Raw genomic sequence first — 20,630 nt, 5'->3', positions numbered from 1 at the left:
GCTGCTGCTTATGGCAATTTATGTGATATTTAAAACCTTTATTATTGTAGAACAGATCAAAGTGTTACAGTTCAAACCAAAGCAGTGCTAGAGCGAGCGAATGAATCATGTGACCACAAACGCACAGGTGCTATTTTTTTTTTTTTTTTTAATCTGTCAGCACGTACTTTTGGAAATATGTTCCAACATTTGTTTCCACTGTGCCCACAAAAGGATCAGCTGTGCATAACTGGATCATTTTACATGATTAACGTGCTGCAGAAGTGCCCAAACAAACGCACAACGTGTTCTCCACCTAATTATGGTCTGTTTGGTGTCATTGTGTCATCAAGCACACGTGACAGAGCTCATCCATGTAGGCCTTTTCCCTTCAGCCACCCTGTGGCTGAATTCAAGGTGCACAGAGAGGTCAGGGCCGTGATCATGTCACACATTCACTACAGCGACACAGCGTCTCTGCAGTCTTATATGTAATGTGGTGGTTTATGTAGGGATTGAATGTCAGATATGAAACGGTAATGAGACTGAGTCCTGATGGAGAGGCAGCTGCAGCCGCTCAGTCACAGTGTGAGTGGCTGTAGTTTCCTAGGTGATTGTCTCTTCATTAATAACAGCAGCTATAGTCTGTAAATAGCACGTGATCATTTTGACCCTCAGGTGACGCTTTCGTATGGATTTGACTCTAGCTTACATGTTCTTTGAGAGCCTTTTGTCGACTGTTAGCCCTTCTGTCCATCCGTCTGTGTGTCTGACTCTGTTTCTTATTGGTGCTTTCAGATTGCTGCCCAAATCTGTCGTCAGGCTGGCCTGGTGCAGAAGTCCAAGGATGTGATGGACTATAGTGCAGACAACTTTGCCATTGTCTTCGCAGCCATGGGGGTAAGCAGACAAATTGCAGCATTCAGCTTTTCAAACTCTTCCCAGCCCATCTGTGGCTCTAATCCCCCTCTTAACCTTGATGTGACACCTTGTTCCCTCCTCCCGCCCTGCATGTTGTCCTTTATTCACCAGGTGATTTAACCTTTAAGTCCCTCTTGTTATTTCTGCACCTCTGAGCATAGCCCCCAGCCATGTAGACAGCTTAGTAATTCAAAGGCCGCCGTCAGCCTCCCGTATCAAGTTCTGTGTTCCTCAGCTGCTCCTTCCATCTGTTGTAATGCTCAATTGTGATGGCTTGACCTCCAAGGAACGAACACACACACACACACACACACACACACACACACACACACACACACACACACACACACACACACACACTCACTTGCTTCACTTGCTAAATGTAATCCTTCATCCTTTCACCTTGCACAGTTCACATCCCACGGTGGTTGGTGTGTGACGACTGTGGATAAGCAGTGAAGGCAGTGCTTGGATATGCATTTTTAGCACACAGTGTGCACCATCACAGCATCAGAGTGAATCAAGCTGAAACGGTGTGCTGAACGTCACACCTTCAACTGAAACTCTTCCTCAGGTTGTCATCCTAACGCGGGGTCGGCGACCGGGATTCTGCTCGCTGTCACGTTTAAAAATCAGGAATTATTCTTATCTTGGTGTGTTACTTTTTTAAATGTCTGTAAATTTATGAGGTTATGGTGATTTTGTAACATTAAAATGAAACACTCAAACTATGTGTGCTAACTGCTGATGTGTGACGCCTGCGTGTAATTTTCACCATGGATGAATCCAAGCAAAGCTTCTGAAAAAGCCTTTAATGCCACGTGTGCAGATTGATTTGTTTTCACTGCCAGTGTGCTAAACGACAAACAACAACAAGTTTGTGTTGCAGAACATTCCCAGCACAAACACAAAGCCTTTGCTGAAAAATGTGGAAAACACCTGATTCAGAAGACTGGAGGGCTGAAATTCAACTACGTGTGCTGGTTTGTTGGCTGCTCAGGAAATAGTCAGGCCCAGGAAGCCGTTAACAGCAGGAGAGTAAAAGAATTCAGAATATGTCTTTGTCAGACTTGACAAATGAGAGACGTGTCTCTCTCTGCAAAGACTGTAACAGACAGAAACATGAAAATAGCAGAAATGTCACCAGCGGCTGTGATGAGTCCAAAGGTGTACGAATCACAGTGTTCTGCTGTGAGCGCTGCTGGGCCACAGAAAGGATCCCACTGACAGACCAAACACAGGTGTGGGGTTGTGGTGTGGGTGGCTGCTGATAGGCTTTGTAGCTTCACTGCAGACGTCACTGAGCAGAGCATCGCTGATGTTTCACTACAGCCTGCACCAAACTTTCCCTGAGCATGAATGTTGTCATTCAGATTGTGACCAAAGTCATGGCTGCAGGTTTAAACCACTGTCAGGCCTGTTACTGGACCACGTGGACATCCTGCTGAACAACGACGTCTGACCACGGGGAAGTGCTGACGTGCTCTGCAAGCAAAGGGATCACGATGAGCTGGAGCAGCCAGAGTGGTGGAAAAGCTACACATGGAGGATATGACAGCGCAGCCCGGCACAGGCTGGAGGAGGCTTTCAAGTGCAATTTGGCAGTGTTAGCCAGAGACTTACAGTCTCTTACAGTTACAGACTTACATTTCAAAAAGACTTACAATGTAATAAAGTATCTGCAGTCACCACAGTGCAAACTTGGATTCTGTGAGTTCAGAGAGGAAAACGCCACATCATCCTTTCCTGTCCTTCACCATCCATCGCTGTTCAATACGACTGCAGGTGTAAGTCAAACATATATGTCCAAGTTCTGGACGTCCTGGGCGCGGCCCGCCGGGGGACGTGACGTCCTGGGCGCGGCCCGTCGGGGGACGTCGTGTGTTTCTGATTGTTTTGGTCAGACTGTGCCTGAGGTCGCGGCTCTGGCACTGCTCATCGTGTCTAACAGTATAACATCAAGTCCATTGAGGAACTTTGACCGGTGGTTGAATGTGGTTCTCGCAGCCATCAGTCACATGTGCTGTATGGTAAATAACATGTCTGTGTAGCTGTGTGCGTTGCTGACGCTGAACTACTCGCCTGGTACTAATGTTGTGAACCTACCACATGGAACAGTGATCGAATTTCCATTTCTGAGTTGAAACTGAAGGAAGGAGGATGATGAACGTGTTTATATTAATGACGTCAACTGTAAGTCTTTATGAGGAGTTTTACAAACATCACGTTCCCTTCGTGACAGAATGGCTCGCTCCTGCTCTTTGCTGCCTTTTCAGTACCTTCATGCCTTCAGACGTTCTTGCATCTCTCCAGGACACCTCACAGTTTGTGAAGCCACTAATGTTCCAGAGATGATTTCTGAAATGCTTATGGCATCTGTTTCAGGTCAACATGGAAACGGCTCGTTTCTTCAAGTCTGACTTTGAAGAAAATGGCTCTATGGACAATGTCTGCCTTTTCCTCAACTTGGCCAACGACCCCACGTAAGAAATGATCTCCAGCAGTAGTCTGGCTGATGTTGTACATGTGGGCTGCTGTGTGTGTTACTCGTAATTGTTTGTCTCGTGGACTGAGAGCTACTAAAGATCTTGACTTTTCTCTTGCGGCTAACTAGCATCGAGCGTATCATCACTCCCCGCCTGGCGCTGACGACGGCAGAGTACCTGGCCTACCAGTGTGAGAAACACGTCCTGGTCATCCTCACCGACATGAGCTCCTACGCTGAAGCTCTGAGAGAGGTACGACTGCCTTTACTGTCTTTGGCTCAGCTAATGTTTAGGTGTTGTTTGTCAAAATAACATCGGTGTAAAAGCCAAATCCCAGTGAGTCACAACGTTTTAATCTAATGCTCTGTATTCAGGGCTCTAGAGTGCGACCATATTTTTCAATGATGCGACTAAAAAAAATCTTTGGTGTGACCAGCTGTTCAAGGTTTTGAAAAAAACGTAAACACAGAGCGGACCCGACGCATCACAATCAGCTTTCTCACACGGACACGGCGTCGGGCCGAAAGCCGACAGCTCGCTGACTCTGATGCGTCGGCGCTTTGTGTTTCCGTCTTTTTTGCACTCGATTCTGAGCTGCAGGTTTTATCTCTCTCCAACCAAAATTCACTGAAGCAGCAGCAAAAGAAGATCCAAACTACGCTCCACATTTGATAAATGTCGTCATGAATCCCCTCTGACTTCTGCTGCTTTGCTACCAGCACAATAAAATCACACTTCCTGCACAGCTCTCTCTGTGCTTCGAGAACAGTTTCCCGTCTCAAATCTCTGTTTCCTGCATCATTCATTCGTTTATCACCCTCCAGTCTACCGTTGTTTACAGCGCTGTCGGCCGCTCGGACGAGAAAGCCTCATTTCTGCTGTTCAATACTGAAGAAATGTAAACTTCCTAAAACTATGCAATATTGCAGAATATTTTAAAGTTGATCTGCTATAGAAAACAGGAAAATCCCCTTCATGTTTTTCTGTTTTATCCTCAGTTACTTTGACACAAAGGCCTCTGCTGTGATGCTCACACCTCTGATGAAGGCTCACATGTATCAATGCTGATAAACCATCAAATTATAATATTTCTGACTGTCTGAGGCTAAATCAAATTGAATCGAATCAGGACCTCGTGAATCGGAATCGAGTGCATTACAGAAATCAGTGATGATGCCAGCCGTAGTGAGCAGCCTCGGCCCGACAGAAGTGGATGTAGCTGTGGGTAAAAAGGTGGAAAGAACTACTGATAACTTTTTTGTTAAGGCCTGATCCTTCTGAAACTCATAGCCAGCTCTGACACGGAGCCATCTGAAAAAGCACAGTGTATCCAGATTATGTGCTGCGATAAATGCCCAAGTGTCCCCTCTAACACGGCCTTTCAGTGGCAAGCAGGTCGTCAGAGGAGCCGATGTGATGATTACGTTTAACTTGTCTACAGTATCACCAAAGAGAGCCAACGCACTTTAAGCACTTTAAGCACTTTAAGCACAAGCTTGTTAGTTAATCTTTTACAAATCAATATTGTCTGTGTGGACAGCAGTTTCCCACATGTAAAACTGCGGTGTTCAGCGATGCGGTTGAAAAAGTTAGGCGCACCAGGGCAACGGTGGCCCTGCGTGTTAAGGTCACTAACTCTACTGCTGGTTTGGTTGTTTTAATGCAGATAAGTGTGTTAAACAAATCCAACGACTCCTCATGCCCGGGCTCACAGTCGTCGTGGTTACTGGTTCTTCTTTATGAAAGGTTGATAATTTTACATTTACCATTCTGACCTGAAGAGTCTTTGGACGACTCTGGTAGGACGAATCCACATTTTAAATGTTTTTTGGTGTTTCACGTGAGTCTTAACCTCATGAGCAACTCTTGGCCGAGGATTCTTTAGCCTACAGTGACCACTGAGATTCCCTAACACTGACCAAAGGACACTTAAACGCTGCTTACATGGGGACAACGTCGACTCATAGATAGCAACACATTTTTCTGGCACAGCCTCCGAGGTGCACGGAGAAGACAAAGAGCTGATGTGTGGACAGTGACACTTACAGGATCAGGGAGCAGCTCTGCATTAGGCCTTCTGCCTCATTGCAAGACGTCCAACTGTTTGTGTTTAAATTAATGTTAATTGGTCAGCTGGTTCATTTGTGTCGCTGGAGTGTCCACAACAACATCAACTCGTGTCATCATGCTGCTGTGCATAAAAAGGGGAACCTTTAGGTTCTCACATTTCCATGGCTGATATTTGTTGCCAGAGGCTTTTCACTGTGTCATTGTATGCACGTTGTACCTCTGAGAGTGAAAACAAAGGCCAGACCTTCATGGGTGTTGGTGGATTATATATCCATTGTCACAGAGGCTTTACTGAGCAATGTTGTGCAGGAAACCTGAGATGCTGCCATATCCCAGGTAAATATAAATCAGCTGAATAACCCTTCAGGCTCATCTGCAGAAGCTAACGTGGTCAGCGAGTTCTTCTTCTCAGTGTTAAATCCTAGAAGTTGTTTTTAATTGTGTCCTATTCTTTTCACATTCAGTTTACATGCAGCTTTTCCATCTGCTCTCTCACTCTGCCGCACATATATGTATGTATGCCACATATTCAGCAGTGTGTGGTAAATACTGAATCCTCTCTCAAGCTGCACTCTGGCACAAAGTCAACACCCCCCAGTGTAAAACCTCAGCAACATCAGCACAAAGGTGATAGACTCACTAAAGTCGTGAGCTCCTGCTGAAAGGGAGGATAATGTGTCCTTCAGTCTACTAGGAAATACCTTAACTTCATTATTGTAGGTCTGGCTTTAAAAGGAAATGGACCCCCCCGATCCTCACTCCCCTCACACCCACTGCCCTCCTTTCTCCTTGTTGCGAGGAGTCGGGTCCTCTCAACTCACTCTTTTGTGTCTTCGTAATAATCCTTTTGTGTTGCACAGTTTGCTGTTTCAATATGTTGGCACAGCACAGTGTGGGTTTTTAAAGGGTACATGTGTGTTTGCTGTTCATAACCTTGGCACATGTACGTCTGCACCAATAGTCAACTGAGCCTCGGGCAGCTCGATGGGTAATTCAGCGTGTACAAAGAGCCGGGACATTAACATTTAACTTCTGTTTCCATTCACAAGCGTGAAGGTTGAATTTTGCATTGACTCTGCTGTTCAGCATCGTGGAGACTGCCCATCAACCTTTCAATCCACAGGTGAATAGGAGATAAGATAAGATAAGATAAGATAGAACTTTATTAATCCCTCGGGTGGGTTCCTCTGGGAAATTCGACTTCCAAAAAGCACAGCAACGACCGAAGTTACAGTTACAGAACTGTTATATATATATATATATATATATATATATATACACACACACACACACACACACACACACACACACACACACACACACACACACACACACACACATATATATAAATACAGAGACAATATAAATAAAATATACAAAGGGGATAAATAGAATAAATAGGAATAAAAAATAAAAAAATACAAGTGAATTGCACATTTCAAGTATTGAGGTCTATTGCACTGTTGACTATTTACAAAAAGTATTGCACAAGGTATTGCACAGTGAGGTGAAGAGGCACTACAGCTTAGTTGTTCCCCCCTCCTTTGTCCTCCTGTTTCCCCTCCCTCTCCCCTCCAGAGAGGAGTTAAACAGTCTGATGGCGTGTGGGACAAAGGAGTTTTTAAGTCTGTTAGTTCTTGTCTTGGGGAGAAGCAACCTGTCACTGAACAGACTCTTCTGATTGTTTATGGCCGTGTGCAGAGGATGCCCAGCATTGTCCATAAGGATCCATTTTCTTTCCCTCTTGCTCTGAATCCGGTGAACTTTTAGAACAAAGATTTGCTTTGGTCATTTTTGTAGAGGGTCTCCAACAGAATGGCAGCATTTCCAACCAGCTCTTTGCCTCTTTTGTAACCGAAATGGAAGAGTCAGCATCACTTGACTCTGCAGAAGTAAAGACTAGTGTTTGTCTTTGTTTTGAGTCTTACAATAATTTGATGTCTTCAGTTTAAATGCCAAATCCTGTGTTGCAGCCCGTTTACCCGAGGATGCAGAATGATGCTGTGCCAACCTCTGAATTGGTTTCAGACCAAATTTAAGTCAGGTGTGAAAACACTCATATAGCAGCTGTCAGTTTTTAAAGTTTCTTTTTCCAAACATATTGACTTGGAGGGGATCATTCCCTAACCTTGGTCACAGTGGTGAGCAGCACCGTCGCCTCACATCAACGTTTCAGACCTTGGAGTTTGTGTTGTCTACTCCAGCTTCCTCCCATGGGTGGTAAATAACTGCAGATCTGTGGCTAACTGTAACCAGTCTGTTGCGTCCCTCTGCAGCCTCTAATCTGCTCAGTGTGTTCAGCTGGTGCTAATTGGCCACACCTAATCAGGTGTGGATAAAAGCATACCTGAGGCAAGCTTCCCAGGGAGCTCCCTAGTCTTTGCCTCGGTGGCACCAGCCGTTTTAGCCAACCTGAGAGTCCATTTTAAGATAAAACCTCGTTTCACCTACACTCTGGTATTCGTCTCCTTTTTTATGTTGCGGCTTTTGAGCCGGGTCGTAACAAGTCTAAAGTGTTTGGACTGGCCAGTGAGACCAGTAAAGACTAGACTATATCCAGTACCAGTGACCAAAATAAATGACACAACCTGAACATTTTTCCCAGATGAGATTCAAATATAAAGGGAATGTCTCATTACAGCCTTTGTCTGCTTCCCCCAACTCGTCCTCACCTTTAGGTCTCTGCTGCCCGAGAGGAAGTACCCGGGCGTCGAGGGTTTCCTGGCTACATGTACACAGATCTGGCCACCATCTATGAACGCGCCGGCAGAGTGGAAGGCAGAAACGGCTCCATCACCCAGATCCCCATTCTGACCATGCCCAACGATGGTGAGAGCACACCGCCTGCCATAGCTCTGAGCTGAAGCCTCATGTCTCTACCTGTGTGTGGTCGTCAGTCATCCACCTGTCCTTAAACGAGTTAATCTGCCCATGAGGCAACTGAATTAATGGAGGAGGTGTCTAAAGTGGAATGAGTAGACATTTTTGATGCCGTCAGTTACCATGGAAACATGTATGAAGAGCCTGCTCCTGTCTGAACATGACCCGCCCCCCCACAGCACTGCAGGGAGGGTGATTGTGTTGGCTTTTACAAAGGGCTCCCTGCTCTGGAGTAACACAGCCTCTCTGTGCTGGTGCAGCTACGTCTTCATAGTCATCATGTTCCAGTTCAACAAATGCATTTGTCTCTTTGAACAGACATCACTCATCCAATTCCTGATCTGACTGGATACATCACAGAGGGCCAGGTGTATGTGGACAGACAGCTGCACAACAGACAGGTATGTGTCGGTCCGGGCTTTGAACCTGTGGCCTCACAGGTCAAAACCTGAAGAACAATATTAACATAATGATAACTGATGATGTCTGCAGACGATCGTGTTGTGCCCAGGTCCTCCGTGTCACATCTGTCACTGCAGAAATCAGTCTGTGTACCGAGAGCACATGCTCACTGCACGCATGTAGCTCATGTTTGATGGACACTCGACCAAACAGAAACATTGTTTTTTTTAAGTAAAGGTTTTTGGGCAGCACGGTGGTTAGCACTGTTGCCGCACAGCAAGAAGGTCCTGAGTTCAATTCCACCATCAGGTCTTCCTGTGTGGAGTTTGCATGTTCTCCCCGTGTTTGCGTGGGTTCCCTCCGGGTACTCCGGCTTCCTCCCACCGTCCAAAGACATGCAGCTTGTGGGGATAGGTTAATTGGAAAATCCAAATTGTCACTAGGTGTGAATGTGAATGGTTGTCTGTCCCTGTGTGTTGGCCCTGCGACAGACTGGCGACCTGTCCAGGGTGGACCCCGCCTCTCGCCCTCTGACAGCTGGGATTGGCTCCAGCGGAAGTGGATGGATGGAAAAGTTTTGTGGGGTTTTTTTTATGTTGTCTGACAAAGTCAGTATGACAGGAAATGCTAGCCTGCCAGAAGGAGAGTCTTTGAGCCACGTGCTGCACGTGTTTGGTTTTTCCTCAACCTGCGACGTGTTTGACATGAGTCTCCTCTAAAGTTTTGATCGAAGCTGTAAACCAAAGCTAGACTGTGTGTTCCAAACTACATGATCCTGCACATTTCACAGTAAAGACTCCCTGCGTGCTGTACCTCAGCTGCTGTGTTTTTGGACAGCAGCAGGGACACACGGGACTGTGAGCTGTGAATGTTAGAGCACAGCTTGCTGAGGAGTTTGTCCTTATCTTGTTCCACACACAGACTTTTCATCCCAGTTAAATCAGACTTTGGTCAGAGTTGTTTGGACAGGTCTGACCTAAGAAACCACGCTGCAGTGTGGACACAGCACAGAGCCAGATCTTTTAAAGAGCCGGCCTGTTTCTCTCATTTGGAGCTGAACAGCTGCCCTTTGTGCTTTTCCACAATATCCAGTAACACCTGTAACCTCATCCTACGTCTTTCAGATCTACCCACCTATCAACGTGCTGCCCTCTCTGTCCCGTTTAATGAAGTCTGCCATTGGAGAGGGGATGACCCGGAAGGACCACGCCGATGTGTCAAACCAGCTGGTAAACCGTCTCGCACGTTGCACCATGAATAATGTGTGTGAGGGCAGCAGTGTTGGTATGCAGCAGTAATAGTTCACGCAGTGAGTGTGTGTGTGTCTGCAGTATGCCTGTTACGCTATCGGTAAGGATGTCCAGGCCATGAAGGCCGTGGTGGGAGAAGAGGCGCTCACCTCGGATGATCTGCTGTATCTGGAGTTCCTGCAGAAGTTTGAGAAGAACTTTATTGCTCAGGGTAAGAAAAGCGATCTGCACACCGACAGACAGCAGCTTTGTATCACACTGTGTAACAGGAACACAAGAACACAACATTTCATTACAGCATTTTATTCACATAGTTTTCTCCTACGTTCCTTCATCTGCGACCTCACTGACACCTTTATTAGATTCAGTTTATAGCCTCAGTCGTCAGTTTCAAGTATTTATAAAAAGGTTGGTTAGAAGAGCTGAAGGAGGAAAGCAGGGCACGCTGAACGGCTACAACTAACTGATAGCTTTTATTTTAAGTTCCACATATTTGAAGCATCTTAGGGGCCTTTATTTTGAAGGTGTGTCTCGGCCCTCCTCCTCCATCGTGTCAGCTTCCTCGTAGTGCTGGGGGGTTTTGTGACTGCACTTGGGGACACATTCAGAGGTGCTCCTCTGTTCCTTCAGGTCTTAAACGGATGCTGCACGGTGGTTCGTCTTTACGATCACCACCTGTCAGCCTCGTGCGTTGGATCAGCTGTGCTTGCGGTCCATTGGACCCTGCTGTGAAGCTCAGCTCAGTGTTTGCACTGCAGTCACAGTGCAGTCTGTTACTTGTTTTGAATATGATTTGTAAGATTGTTACTGTTTAGTAAACAACAGATATGTAGTTATTATCTCACAGCAGTGAGGTCAGCCTGTAATCAGCATGTAACGTATGAAACTACGGCTGTTTTCTTCTGTCAGAGCGCTCTGCTGCGAATACCTGCAGCTGTTTTGGCATTTATTGTATGTCTGAGGTTACGTTTGTTCCTGGAAAATACTGATCTGTGAGGGTTCCTTCTTTTCTTCTCTTTGAGTGAGTAACGTGTTAAAATGGCGTAATCTTCTTGGTAAATACAGAGCCTTATTCCTCTTCTCAACACTAATAGACTCTAATGTTCCTGTGCATCCCGACAGCAGTATCCAAAGCATGTGGGAAACACACGTCACAGTTTGTATGGAGGCGGCTCTGCAGATGTGAGTGATGGGGCTGAGACCGCTGCAGGTTACTCAGCTCTCACTGATCATTTCAGCAGTCGGTCTGGAGAAATTGAGCTTGGGTTAAAATAAAAATGGGAGCACGATGAAAAGGTGTATGACGTTCTCCAGAGTACTTCGTCGTGGAGTGCACCACACGTTCGATTTCCTCATGTCAGTGTTTAATCAGCGAGTGACTGACGTGCTCTTTGTGTTACTGTTATACCGTCAGTATAAAGCACCTGGAGGCGACTGCTGTGGAGATTTGTTTCTATATAAATGCATTTGAATTTACTGAGAGGCTTTTTCATTGTGTTCGCATCACGTTTCTGTTTTAAAAACTGCACCTTTGATAAAAGCTACATGTAAGGTTACTGCAGTTGTAACACTGGATGTGTTGGTGTGTTTTGCTAACTGTGACTGCTCTGTGTGTCAGGCCCATACGACAACAGGACGGTGTACGAAACCTTAGACATCGGCTGGCAGCTGCTGCGAATCTTCCCCAAGGAGATGCTCAAGAGGATTCCTCAGAGCACGCTGGCAGAGTTTTACCCCCGAGAGTCTGCTCGTCACTGAGGCACACGTCACCATGCTCTGGTTCTGCTAACAGGCCGTTTCCATGTCTCAGTAATAATACCCCCTCCTTTAGATTCACTGTAGTGTGTTCGTGTATGAAAAGTGTCTGAGTAAAGAGTAAGTGTATCCTAATCAGTCCTTATTTATTGTGCTGTTATATATCAAGATATCTTCTTTATCAAATAAAGCCCAACGAGAGCAAAGCAAAAGGTTTCCTGTAGAGACCCGTGATGATGCCACCATGTTCTCAGAAAGATGTTATTTCATGATTTAGTAACTGTACAGAAACACGTACAGGCACCGGTGTTTGTTTTAAGGACGGTCAGCGCTCTCTGCTCTCCGTGTTACGTGGACCTGGATGCTTTCTTCTGCCCTCTGGACCTTCTTGCTTCTTCTCTGCATTTACATTTTTGTGCTGTTTTGATTTGTCTTGCAAAAACATGAGTGAGTGTATTTTAAAGAAATCACATCTGTCTGCAGAAACTGTTTATTGTGCAACCATGGTTCTGTGAGTTTACATTAAATTATATGACGGTGCTTTGTTGTGTGTCCTGGATCATTGTCCCCTGCTGCCAACATCTGAGCTACAAAAACATATCTGTTAGCGGCTGTAACAAAAGTATAAATATGTAACTACAAGGCTCCCTCATCCTTTCTTTTTAGAGCTGTGAACTCTAAACCAGCTCTCCCAGTTTCTGCTGACACAGCCAGTGTCCTCCCTCACTGCCTTCATCAGCTGTTAGCATCAGATGAGCCAGTGTGACAGTTAAGCTAACGTCATCCGTCTGTGTGGAGCTGCTACAGGATACAATGTGCTGCACACCAGAAGAGCAAAGGATAAATGAAGGCTTTGTGTTTCATGTTGCTTCACATTGAATTCTTACAGGATGTGTTTGAATGGAAAATTAATCTGCAAAGAAAAACCGCGCAGCTGTCTTCACTGTATCGGCGCCACGGTTCATTTATCGTGACTGAAGTGGATACAAAGTAAACAGCATCGTTCTTCTGCTGTTGATATTTCTATATTTAATGTTGACGTCCGCGTGCCAGAATATTGATGAGCCGGGCTTATTATTGCTGTTATTATTTTTGTTGTTGTTTTTAATCCTTTTGAGGTCAAAGTGGAGATTCTAGTTGTTCAGAGACAAACAACCTCGGTCAGTGAACTCGTGCTACAAAGGAAATGATTCCTGTTCTGGCACAAAACCACACAAACAATGTGCCAAGGTGTCCGTGGAAAGGACGTTTCTACACAGACGAGCTTTCAAGTCCTGTTTTCATAGTTTCATATTATTCTTTATATTTCTGGTTTTATTGTGAAGCACTTTGACTTGTATCTATGAATCATGCTGTGTAAATACAATCAACTAGACATGCTAGTAGTGACGTTTCGTGAAGCAGCGAGAGACGAGCGTCGTGACGTTACTGACAGAAATGACACGTTTATTATTGTCACGTGGTGTCTGACGTTTTGCCTGATTATTTGTATCCTCTGTGTCTTTACTGTATGAAGAGCCAAGACTCCAACGTTTCGGGAGTAATAAGTTATTAAAGGAAGTGTTTGGGAACTAAAAATCAAGAATGGCAGATGCAAGGTTATCAGCGGTTCCATCCTCGTACAATAAAGAGGATGTGTTGCATGACACGTGTTTCATAAAGCCATCTACACTAAGCTTGTTGTAAAGGATGCAACAGCCGTGGCAGTTCGTCTGGAATCAAGTGTGATCCGCACATTCCGACTTTATTCTCAAAATAATCACTGATATTGTTCCTAATGTGGCCCTAATGCTCCCAGCTGCACTCTTATCTCGTGCTGTGTCCACCTGGGCAGGTGTGTCTTGAAAGAACACTTCCTGTTGAACTTTGGACAGGGATTTCTGTCATGGCTGCGGAGGAACTCGACAGAATTCATGTTATTACAAAGCTGTCGAATCAGGGTAAGTTTCTTTTCTGGTCCTGTAAGTGTTTCCAGTAGTAACGCTGCATTTTACTGCAGTGACATCACAGCCCAGCAGTTTAAGATCCTGAAGAGCGTCTTTAAGATTTACTGCTTGGCCAGTGTTGAGGGCTGGGTTATCACATAGCTGCTTATTTGCCTTCTCTAAGGGTTTTGTTTCTGTGGCCAAAGGTGTGTACAGTAAGTGTGCTTTAGCTTGACATAACAACTCTGCCACAGTCTAACGTGGCCTGTGGATTAGACAGCTAATCTTAAATCAAGCCTGTGGTGAAAAAAAGAGGTTGGACCCAACTCAAGACCCCTCGTGTCATTCTATGTAAAGCATGAGACAGCAAGAGAAGCACACATGAAGGCAGGATAATCCATGTAGATGACCTACTTCTGGGTTTTGCACGCTTGCTGACTGTCGTGGCTCACTGGGCAACTTGATGAAACTTAAAATGTTCCCAGTGGGAGAAATGTTTCGTCACTTATCCCAGTGACTATTTCAGTCACCACATGCAGGTTTGCCCAACCTTATTAACAGTTTGTATAAGGAATGAACAATGGGCTGTGAGGTCATTGATCTTTAATATGCACTTTGTCATGAACACTGATCAATAACCATGAGTCCCATTGACAGAGAGTTGGGGAATGGCTGCAATCACAGCATTGTAAGATGGTGACAGACGTACCCTTAGGCCCCTCCTCCATTCAGAGATGGTCTTTCCCTTTTCATGTAAATGGCCTCCTTGACTCCGCCCTCAAACCAGCGTTCCTCCCTGTCCAGGATGTCACATCCTCATCATTGAAAGAGTGTCCACTGGCCTGTAGGTGTGCATAGACTGCAGAGTCCTGGCCTGACGAGGTGGCTCTGCTGTGTTGTAGCCAGAGCTTGTTTGGTTTCCCTGATGTATAAATCCTGGCAATCCTCCTGCACTTAACAGCGTACACTATGTTACTCTGTTTGTGTCGGGGGACCCGATCCTTGGGGGGGACCCGATCCTTGGGGGGGACCCGATCCTTGGGGTGGACCCGATCCTTGGGGTGGACCCGTTTTTGGCGCAGCGTGTTTTGGGGTTTAAAAGCCACAGAGACCCGGTGTTTAGTAAAAATGTGTCTCAGCTGCTCCGATACTCCTGACATGTACAGGATCACTACAGGTTTTCTCTTAGGCAGCAGTTGTCCTTCTCTCCTGGATCAGCTGGAGCTTTCTTTAGGAGCCTTCCCAGCTTTGACAAACGTCCAGCTGGGGTAACCACATTTACTCGGGGCCTTCTTGATGTTCTTCTGCCTCCCTGGCTGCTGTGTCAGTGGGGATGGTGTTCGCTCTGTGTTGTAATCTGCAGTCGGCTGTGACTGAAGAAGTCACTTGGATGAGCGATGAAAGGTAGCAGAGGGGATTGTTGATCAGTTTCAGCAGCTTTGGTCTTAATGAAATTAACATTAGACGGTTAGGGTTAGTGAGACAAGCCCTCCAAATACAACTGGTTGAACAGGTGGAATCCACTGACACTCTTTTCTGACTGTTTTCTTTTCACTTTGAATTTGCTTGGCTCAGTGTCACTAATTGTTGCATGAGGACAATACAGGGACTGCACAAGTCCGAGTCCTCTAAGATGTCACATAAATATGTGCTATTGCCAGAAAGTCTGGTCTCTCTCAGCACAGTCCCAGGAGCATGGGGGCGATTCCAGGAGACAGGCAGGTATCTACAGCAGCATGACAGGCGTGTCTAACCTGACTCCTACAGAGCACTTGACTGGAAGACGCCTCTTTCAGCACACCATTACGTTGCTCTCATAATGGGAAGGCAACGTAGATGCTGATGGGACCAGCATCTGCATCTGCAAGGAGGAACGGGACGAGTGCTGCCAGAGGCTTACTAAATGACCTCCAGTACTCCACTGGTGTAAATGTGTCTGACCAGTCAATCAGAAGCCGACTCTGTGAAGGTGGCCTGAGGGCTCAGCGTCCTCTGCTGGGCTCCTCGCTCTCTTCCTACTTTCCTGTCCATCTCCACCGTCACTGTGGAATAAGGACAAATGCAAAAACATAATATTATAATATTAAAAAAGTGTTCACAGTAGTTGATCATCAGTTAATTAAGTGCATTTAATTAGCCCCACATGGCTGCTAACTGCTAACTCTTATGAAAGAAGCTAGGGTGTATTTAGTTTTTCACTGGATGGAGTCCTGCGGGAACTTTGGTTTTCTCATGACTGTATATCAAAGATAAACGTGGCTGTTGTCACTGTTGTTTTTGAGACGGTGCATCTCAAAGACTGTTGTGTCAAGATTTTGGCTTCTGTCATTCTGGCGTTTTGGAGCCAAACGTGACCATATTTTAAAAAGAGAAGTGCTAAGTTATTACCTAATGCAAGCCTGCATCCATAAACTGTACAGGTTCAGCGCACAGACACACATATCTGTTTAAACGTCCACCAAACGTGTTTGGTGTCTGTGCATTACTGTAGGCCAACCTGGAGGTATCCAGCATTGTCCAGGACAACATCTGCCTGGCTGACACCACCTTTAGAGTCCAGTTTAGAGTTGGGTAGCCTGAGTCCAGTGATGGCCTTCATGCAGACCTCTTTCACGCCGTTGTCTCGAGTTCCTGCTCCAGCTTTCTCTTATACTTGTCCTTAGCCTCTCTGATCCTGTCCCTCAACACTCCCTGAACATTCTCACCTTCTCTCTGGTGCCGCTCTGAAGCCCCTCTTCTTGTCCTTGAGGAGGGCTGTGATGTCCGTAGTCACCCACAGCTTTTTATTTGGGAAAAGTGCACAGTCCAAGCTGGGACGATGGAGTTGGTGTAATCATTACGACCAGTAATATAACCTGGCCCGTGTTAGAGTAAGGATGCATAATGATGTTTGAGGCATGTTTTTTGTAGTATAACTGAAGTTAAAACATAATGTTGTGACTACGTCAAGCTAGCTCTCAGCATAATGTGCAATCAGCTCTGTGACTGATTAACGGGACAAAAGAAAAGGAGGACGTTCCCTCTGTTTTCACGTGTTCACGGTGTACTGCTTCGACGAAGAGAAAGTGAATCAAACTCCTTACCTGTGTGATAACGAGCTTTCTAACAAGTGTAATGTACAGTTGTGGTCAGATGTTTATGTGCAGTCATCATGAGCACAAATGTTATGGTAAGTTTTTCCAGGGTGGAATGACTATTTCATTTTTTTGGTTTAGCACAATTTATCTACACATGTATTATGGAAGGTAGTTTCCTGCACTACGTGCACGCAAGCCAGTTATATTTAGACAGTACTATATTCAAAATAGCGTGCTATAATAGTCCTGTGACACGACACAAGTGTGACTGGATGAGACATTATCACATGCTAGAGAAGCTTCCACTGGGCTCTTTGAAGATGAAAGGAGCTCTTTACTGTGACTGAGTGATGGCGATGGCTTACTGGCACCCTTTGCTCCCCACAGCCCTGCACGAGTATGAGGATCTTCAGAGAAAGCAAGAAACTACAGCCATGGAAGTAAGTGTTACAATCGAATGTTTACAGTCTGCAGACCTCGATCAGCTCTGATCCAGCTCGCTTACAGTAGCAACAAGTGTAACAGCTGCGATAGATGAGAACAGTTGGTGCTCACAGTAATAGAAGCTGGCCGAGCAGCGGGGCAGCAGGGTAACACTTCTTTCTTTGTTTATTTGAACAATAAAAACATTAACTAAAATATTTTGGTTTCAAAGTGATTAAAAAGCATCGAGCTGATAATAACCTCGAGCAGGTCCAGTACTCAGTGTTGTGTTAAATAGCTGCCATGATCACATTTTTGTTATTGTCTAAAACTAAGCAGATATGAGGTCAGTCTGTGTGTAGTATTTGTCTTTAACTGTTTCGAACACTGAGAATGAACGATGGCAAAAAAATCACTTCTATCTCTCCAAGCGTAGTCCCTCTTATGATTGCTGCAATATTGTTGTGACTGTTGCACACTGGAAACAATCACGAGTTCCACAGCAATGGAGCTTTTCACAGGTGAGCCTGAGTCACCTGCCAAGCTTTTGTTTCCCTGCTCCATTTCTAAAACGTTTTCACACTAAGATTAGCCCGTGTGATTCCTCACACAGAACACGGATCAGGAGAATTACAATAGAATTAGAATCAATATTGACTTCACTCCTGTTGTGAAGCTAATGTTGGGTAACGTAGTTAGACCTTTAGTGCTCATTTCCCCCTGTTTCAGCAAATAACATGGCGTCCAGTATAGGAACAATACTTGTTCATGAACATTGTAATCTACACAGTATTCCAGGAAGTAATATCACTGATATTGTACAGTATTGTTTTATTATGAGCAGTGAAGGATTAATAATGAACCACCTGCTATAACGGTGTCCACATCCTCTGTGAACAGAGCTCAGTGTGCGTCCAGTAAACTTAAGCTGAACACACAGTGTTGATCTTTAGCATCAAGCCAAACTGGATCATCTGTAAGGCTTAGTTTAGAAGGAAGTTTGACCAGATAATGATTTACTGATATTTAATGGCAGAAACAACAGTGAATGAGGACAAAGTAGCACAACAATCTATTTCATTTGTTTGGTTTAGCACAATTTATCTACACATGTATTATGGAAGGTTAGGTACACGTAGGACTAAACATGGCTGCTAAACAAAAGGTCTGAGGTGCTCACAGAGACCATCAGGGGGTTTTCCCTTCTTAACATCTACATAGTTTTATATACTGTCATCGCATTTAAATGACCTGCTTTTCCAGACTGAGCTGTGGCATTGCATAAAGGTTAATGATGAACTGAAGCTACTCTGTGTCTTACATAAGTTCAAGAGGCTGGAAGAGGAGCGAGACGAGGCGATGAAGAAGCTCTCTGAGTTCCAGCAAGGTAAGTTCACCTGTGTCCAAAAGTGAGATCCCCATTGCACCAACATGTTTAACTCACTATTGTTTGCACATCAATGCTTAATACACATATCACAGCTCTGAGCATGTGTCATACGTGTCTATGGCGCTAACACATACAGTGGGTAATCCCGATCTAAGATTATGAAATTGTCCAGCGTCTGTAGCTTTTCCTTTAGAGCCGCACTCTTCCTGTTCTACATGTCAAAGTCCGTTTGTTGGCCAGAGAGTAAACGATTGAACCTGGAGGCGCTTTGGTTTGGATTTATGTTTCTGTGAACAGCTGACAGTTTAAAAGACATGCATACCTGACACATATGACTAAAAGGAAATGCCTTTGGGCTTTGTGACAAATCCATATTCATGAATTACTCACAATGGAAATACAGTAATAAATTCACAAGCAAAAAGTAATAAGTACAGTATGTATGTAACACAATAATTATCAAACTATCAGAAGTTACACTGTTACAAAGTCAAACTGCAGCTGCATGAATAAGATCTGCACATACACTGATCGAGTGGTTTTAAACACCAAATAATTACGTTTACAAGACAAAGATTTTTTTTTTCTCCCACGTGGATTTTGTTTTCTCCCGTGTCCCTACATTGAGAGAAGTTCAGCTACATTCATGCAGTCAGCCAGCTGGATCTACGGCAGAGTAAGCCCTCGTCTTCATTCCTGCCAAAGCTCTTTCAAGTCAAATGCAGGGACTCAGGTGGCGATCCAAGGATGTTCTAGTGTTGGTTTCTGAACCTGGTTTGGTTGCAATCGTGCTGCTGCTGGAAAGTCCAGTAATTATTAAGGCCTCCATCTGCACATTAGCACGATCACGTTATTCTTCACAAAGGATTTTAAAGACTCAAACACCTGTAAATCAGGTTTCATCAGTTCTGTGGCCGAACCACCGTCTGAGCTCATACTGAGCTTGTGAAGCTCGTCATAAAAGTTGCTTATCAAGCTTATCAAGTATAATTTCACTGAACAAGCAGACTTTATGTACAGCAGTATGTACATATTCCAGGTGACTTTTACACAGCCTTAAAGAATGAAAGCAGCGAGTTGTCTGGAAAATAAGTACTTGCTGGTTCAGTGTTGTACCTAAAGACTTCATCAGTCCTCCAGTAACTCTTTGGCATTTTTCTGTTGAAGTCATTTCTCTTGTGAGAAATATTAATGGTGCTTCCACTCGCAGTAAGACTTCCTGCTGTTGTGTGCATCTGCTGCCATCTGTGTCTCTTAAAACTTCTGAAGTTTGAGTCCTGTTATCATGTAAAACAATAATACGGCCAAAGTGTAGGATTAGTTTGATTCATTTGGGCTTAATAATGATCTGGTGGCTCTCTGGCCTCCTGTTGGTGTCACTTACAGCAGGCTTTTTAGGAAGCTCCCGATTTTCAGAAATGGGAGTTTAGTCAGGAGTTTAGTCTGATATACACAAATGTTCCCTCAACGTCTAATTGTCGTATGTCTGGGTAGCTCTGTGTGCCTATAGATGACCTGACGCAGTAAAAGGTACATATTTAAAACATTTCTTTTAGATTTTAGAGCAAAGTCTCGGGACGATCTGTCTCCTGATATTGCTTCTAATGTAATTTGTCACTATTTATTTTAAGATCAAGCTAGCATGATGCTATATAATGTTGAATTGTACCATGCCATTACAGCAGTGTTTCCCAACCACTGGGCCTTGGCACATAGGTGTGTCAGGTGATCCACTGGTGTGCCGTGGACGGTTATCTGGTTCCACCTGATTGGTCCTCTAAGCTATCGGCGTGAGTAACGGGCGGAACAATAACATTCTCTTCCACTAGAGGGCAGTACAACTACCTGCTCTAATTAAATGGGTTTCCAACTGCCAGTAAAACAGAAGAAGACAAAGGAGAAATGACATAATAGTCATGCTGTGAGACAATGCAGCGCGGAATAGCAATAGATAAATATTTGAAAAACAGTAAGTGTGATGCGCAAGGTGGTTGGTGCCTGTCGTGGTGGTAACCCCCGAACCAAATGGTGGACACCAGAGGTGAAGGGAGCCACCAGGCTGAAGAAGGAGT

General features: G+C 44.8%; 2 protein-coding genes across 3 annotated transcripts in view; both read left to right on the top strand.

The window, feature by feature from the left end:
• The window catches only part of atp6v1ba (ATPase, H+ transporting, lysosomal, V1 subunit B, member a), a 39,628-nt gene extending 27,345 nt beyond the window's left edge, over positions 1–12,283 (top strand). Inside the window, exons 7-14 of the mRNA XM_085295895.1 lie at positions 778–879; positions 3,286–3,383; positions 3,515–3,638; positions 8,135–8,285; positions 8,655–8,737; positions 9,863–9,967; positions 10,070–10,199; positions 11,607–12,283. Coding sequence (XP_085152021.1) covers positions 778–879; positions 3,286–3,383; positions 3,515–3,638; positions 8,135–8,285; positions 8,655–8,737; positions 9,863–9,967; positions 10,070–10,199; positions 11,607–11,746 — 933 coding nt within the window. The 3' untranslated portion in view covers positions 11,747–12,283. The remainder of the gene's footprint in view (positions 1–777; positions 880–3,285; positions 3,384–3,514; positions 3,639–8,134; positions 8,286–8,654; positions 8,738–9,862; positions 9,968–10,069; positions 10,200–11,606) is intronic.
• A 1,329-nt stretch (positions 12,284–13,612) lies between these two features.
• Positions 13,613–20,630, top strand: part of shtn1 (shootin 1) — a 38,291-nt gene continuing 31,273 nt past the window's right edge. For both annotated transcript variants that reach the window (XM_085295894.1, XM_085295893.1), the window contains exons 1-3: positions 13,613–13,683; positions 17,133–17,185; positions 18,495–18,555. In XM_085295894.1, coding sequence (XP_085152020.1) covers positions 13,629–13,683; positions 17,133–17,185; positions 18,495–18,555 — 169 coding nt within the window. In that variant the 5' untranslated portion in view covers positions 13,613–13,628. The remainder of the gene's footprint in view (positions 13,684–17,132; positions 17,186–18,494; positions 18,556–20,630) is intronic.

This window comes from Mchenga conophoros, linkage group LG13 (assembly GCF_057382185.1).
Source record: "Mchenga conophoros isolate Kocher_MC1m ecotype Shallow Benthic linkage group LG13, M_conophoros_male_GT1.1, whole genome shotgun sequence".
In the NCBI taxonomy this organism is placed as follows: Eukaryota; Metazoa; Chordata; class Actinopteri; order Cichliformes; family Cichlidae; genus Mchenga; species Mchenga conophoros.
The sequence above is the reverse complement of the archived record's forward strand: the minus strand, read 5'-3'. Positions and strand labels throughout refer to the sequence as shown.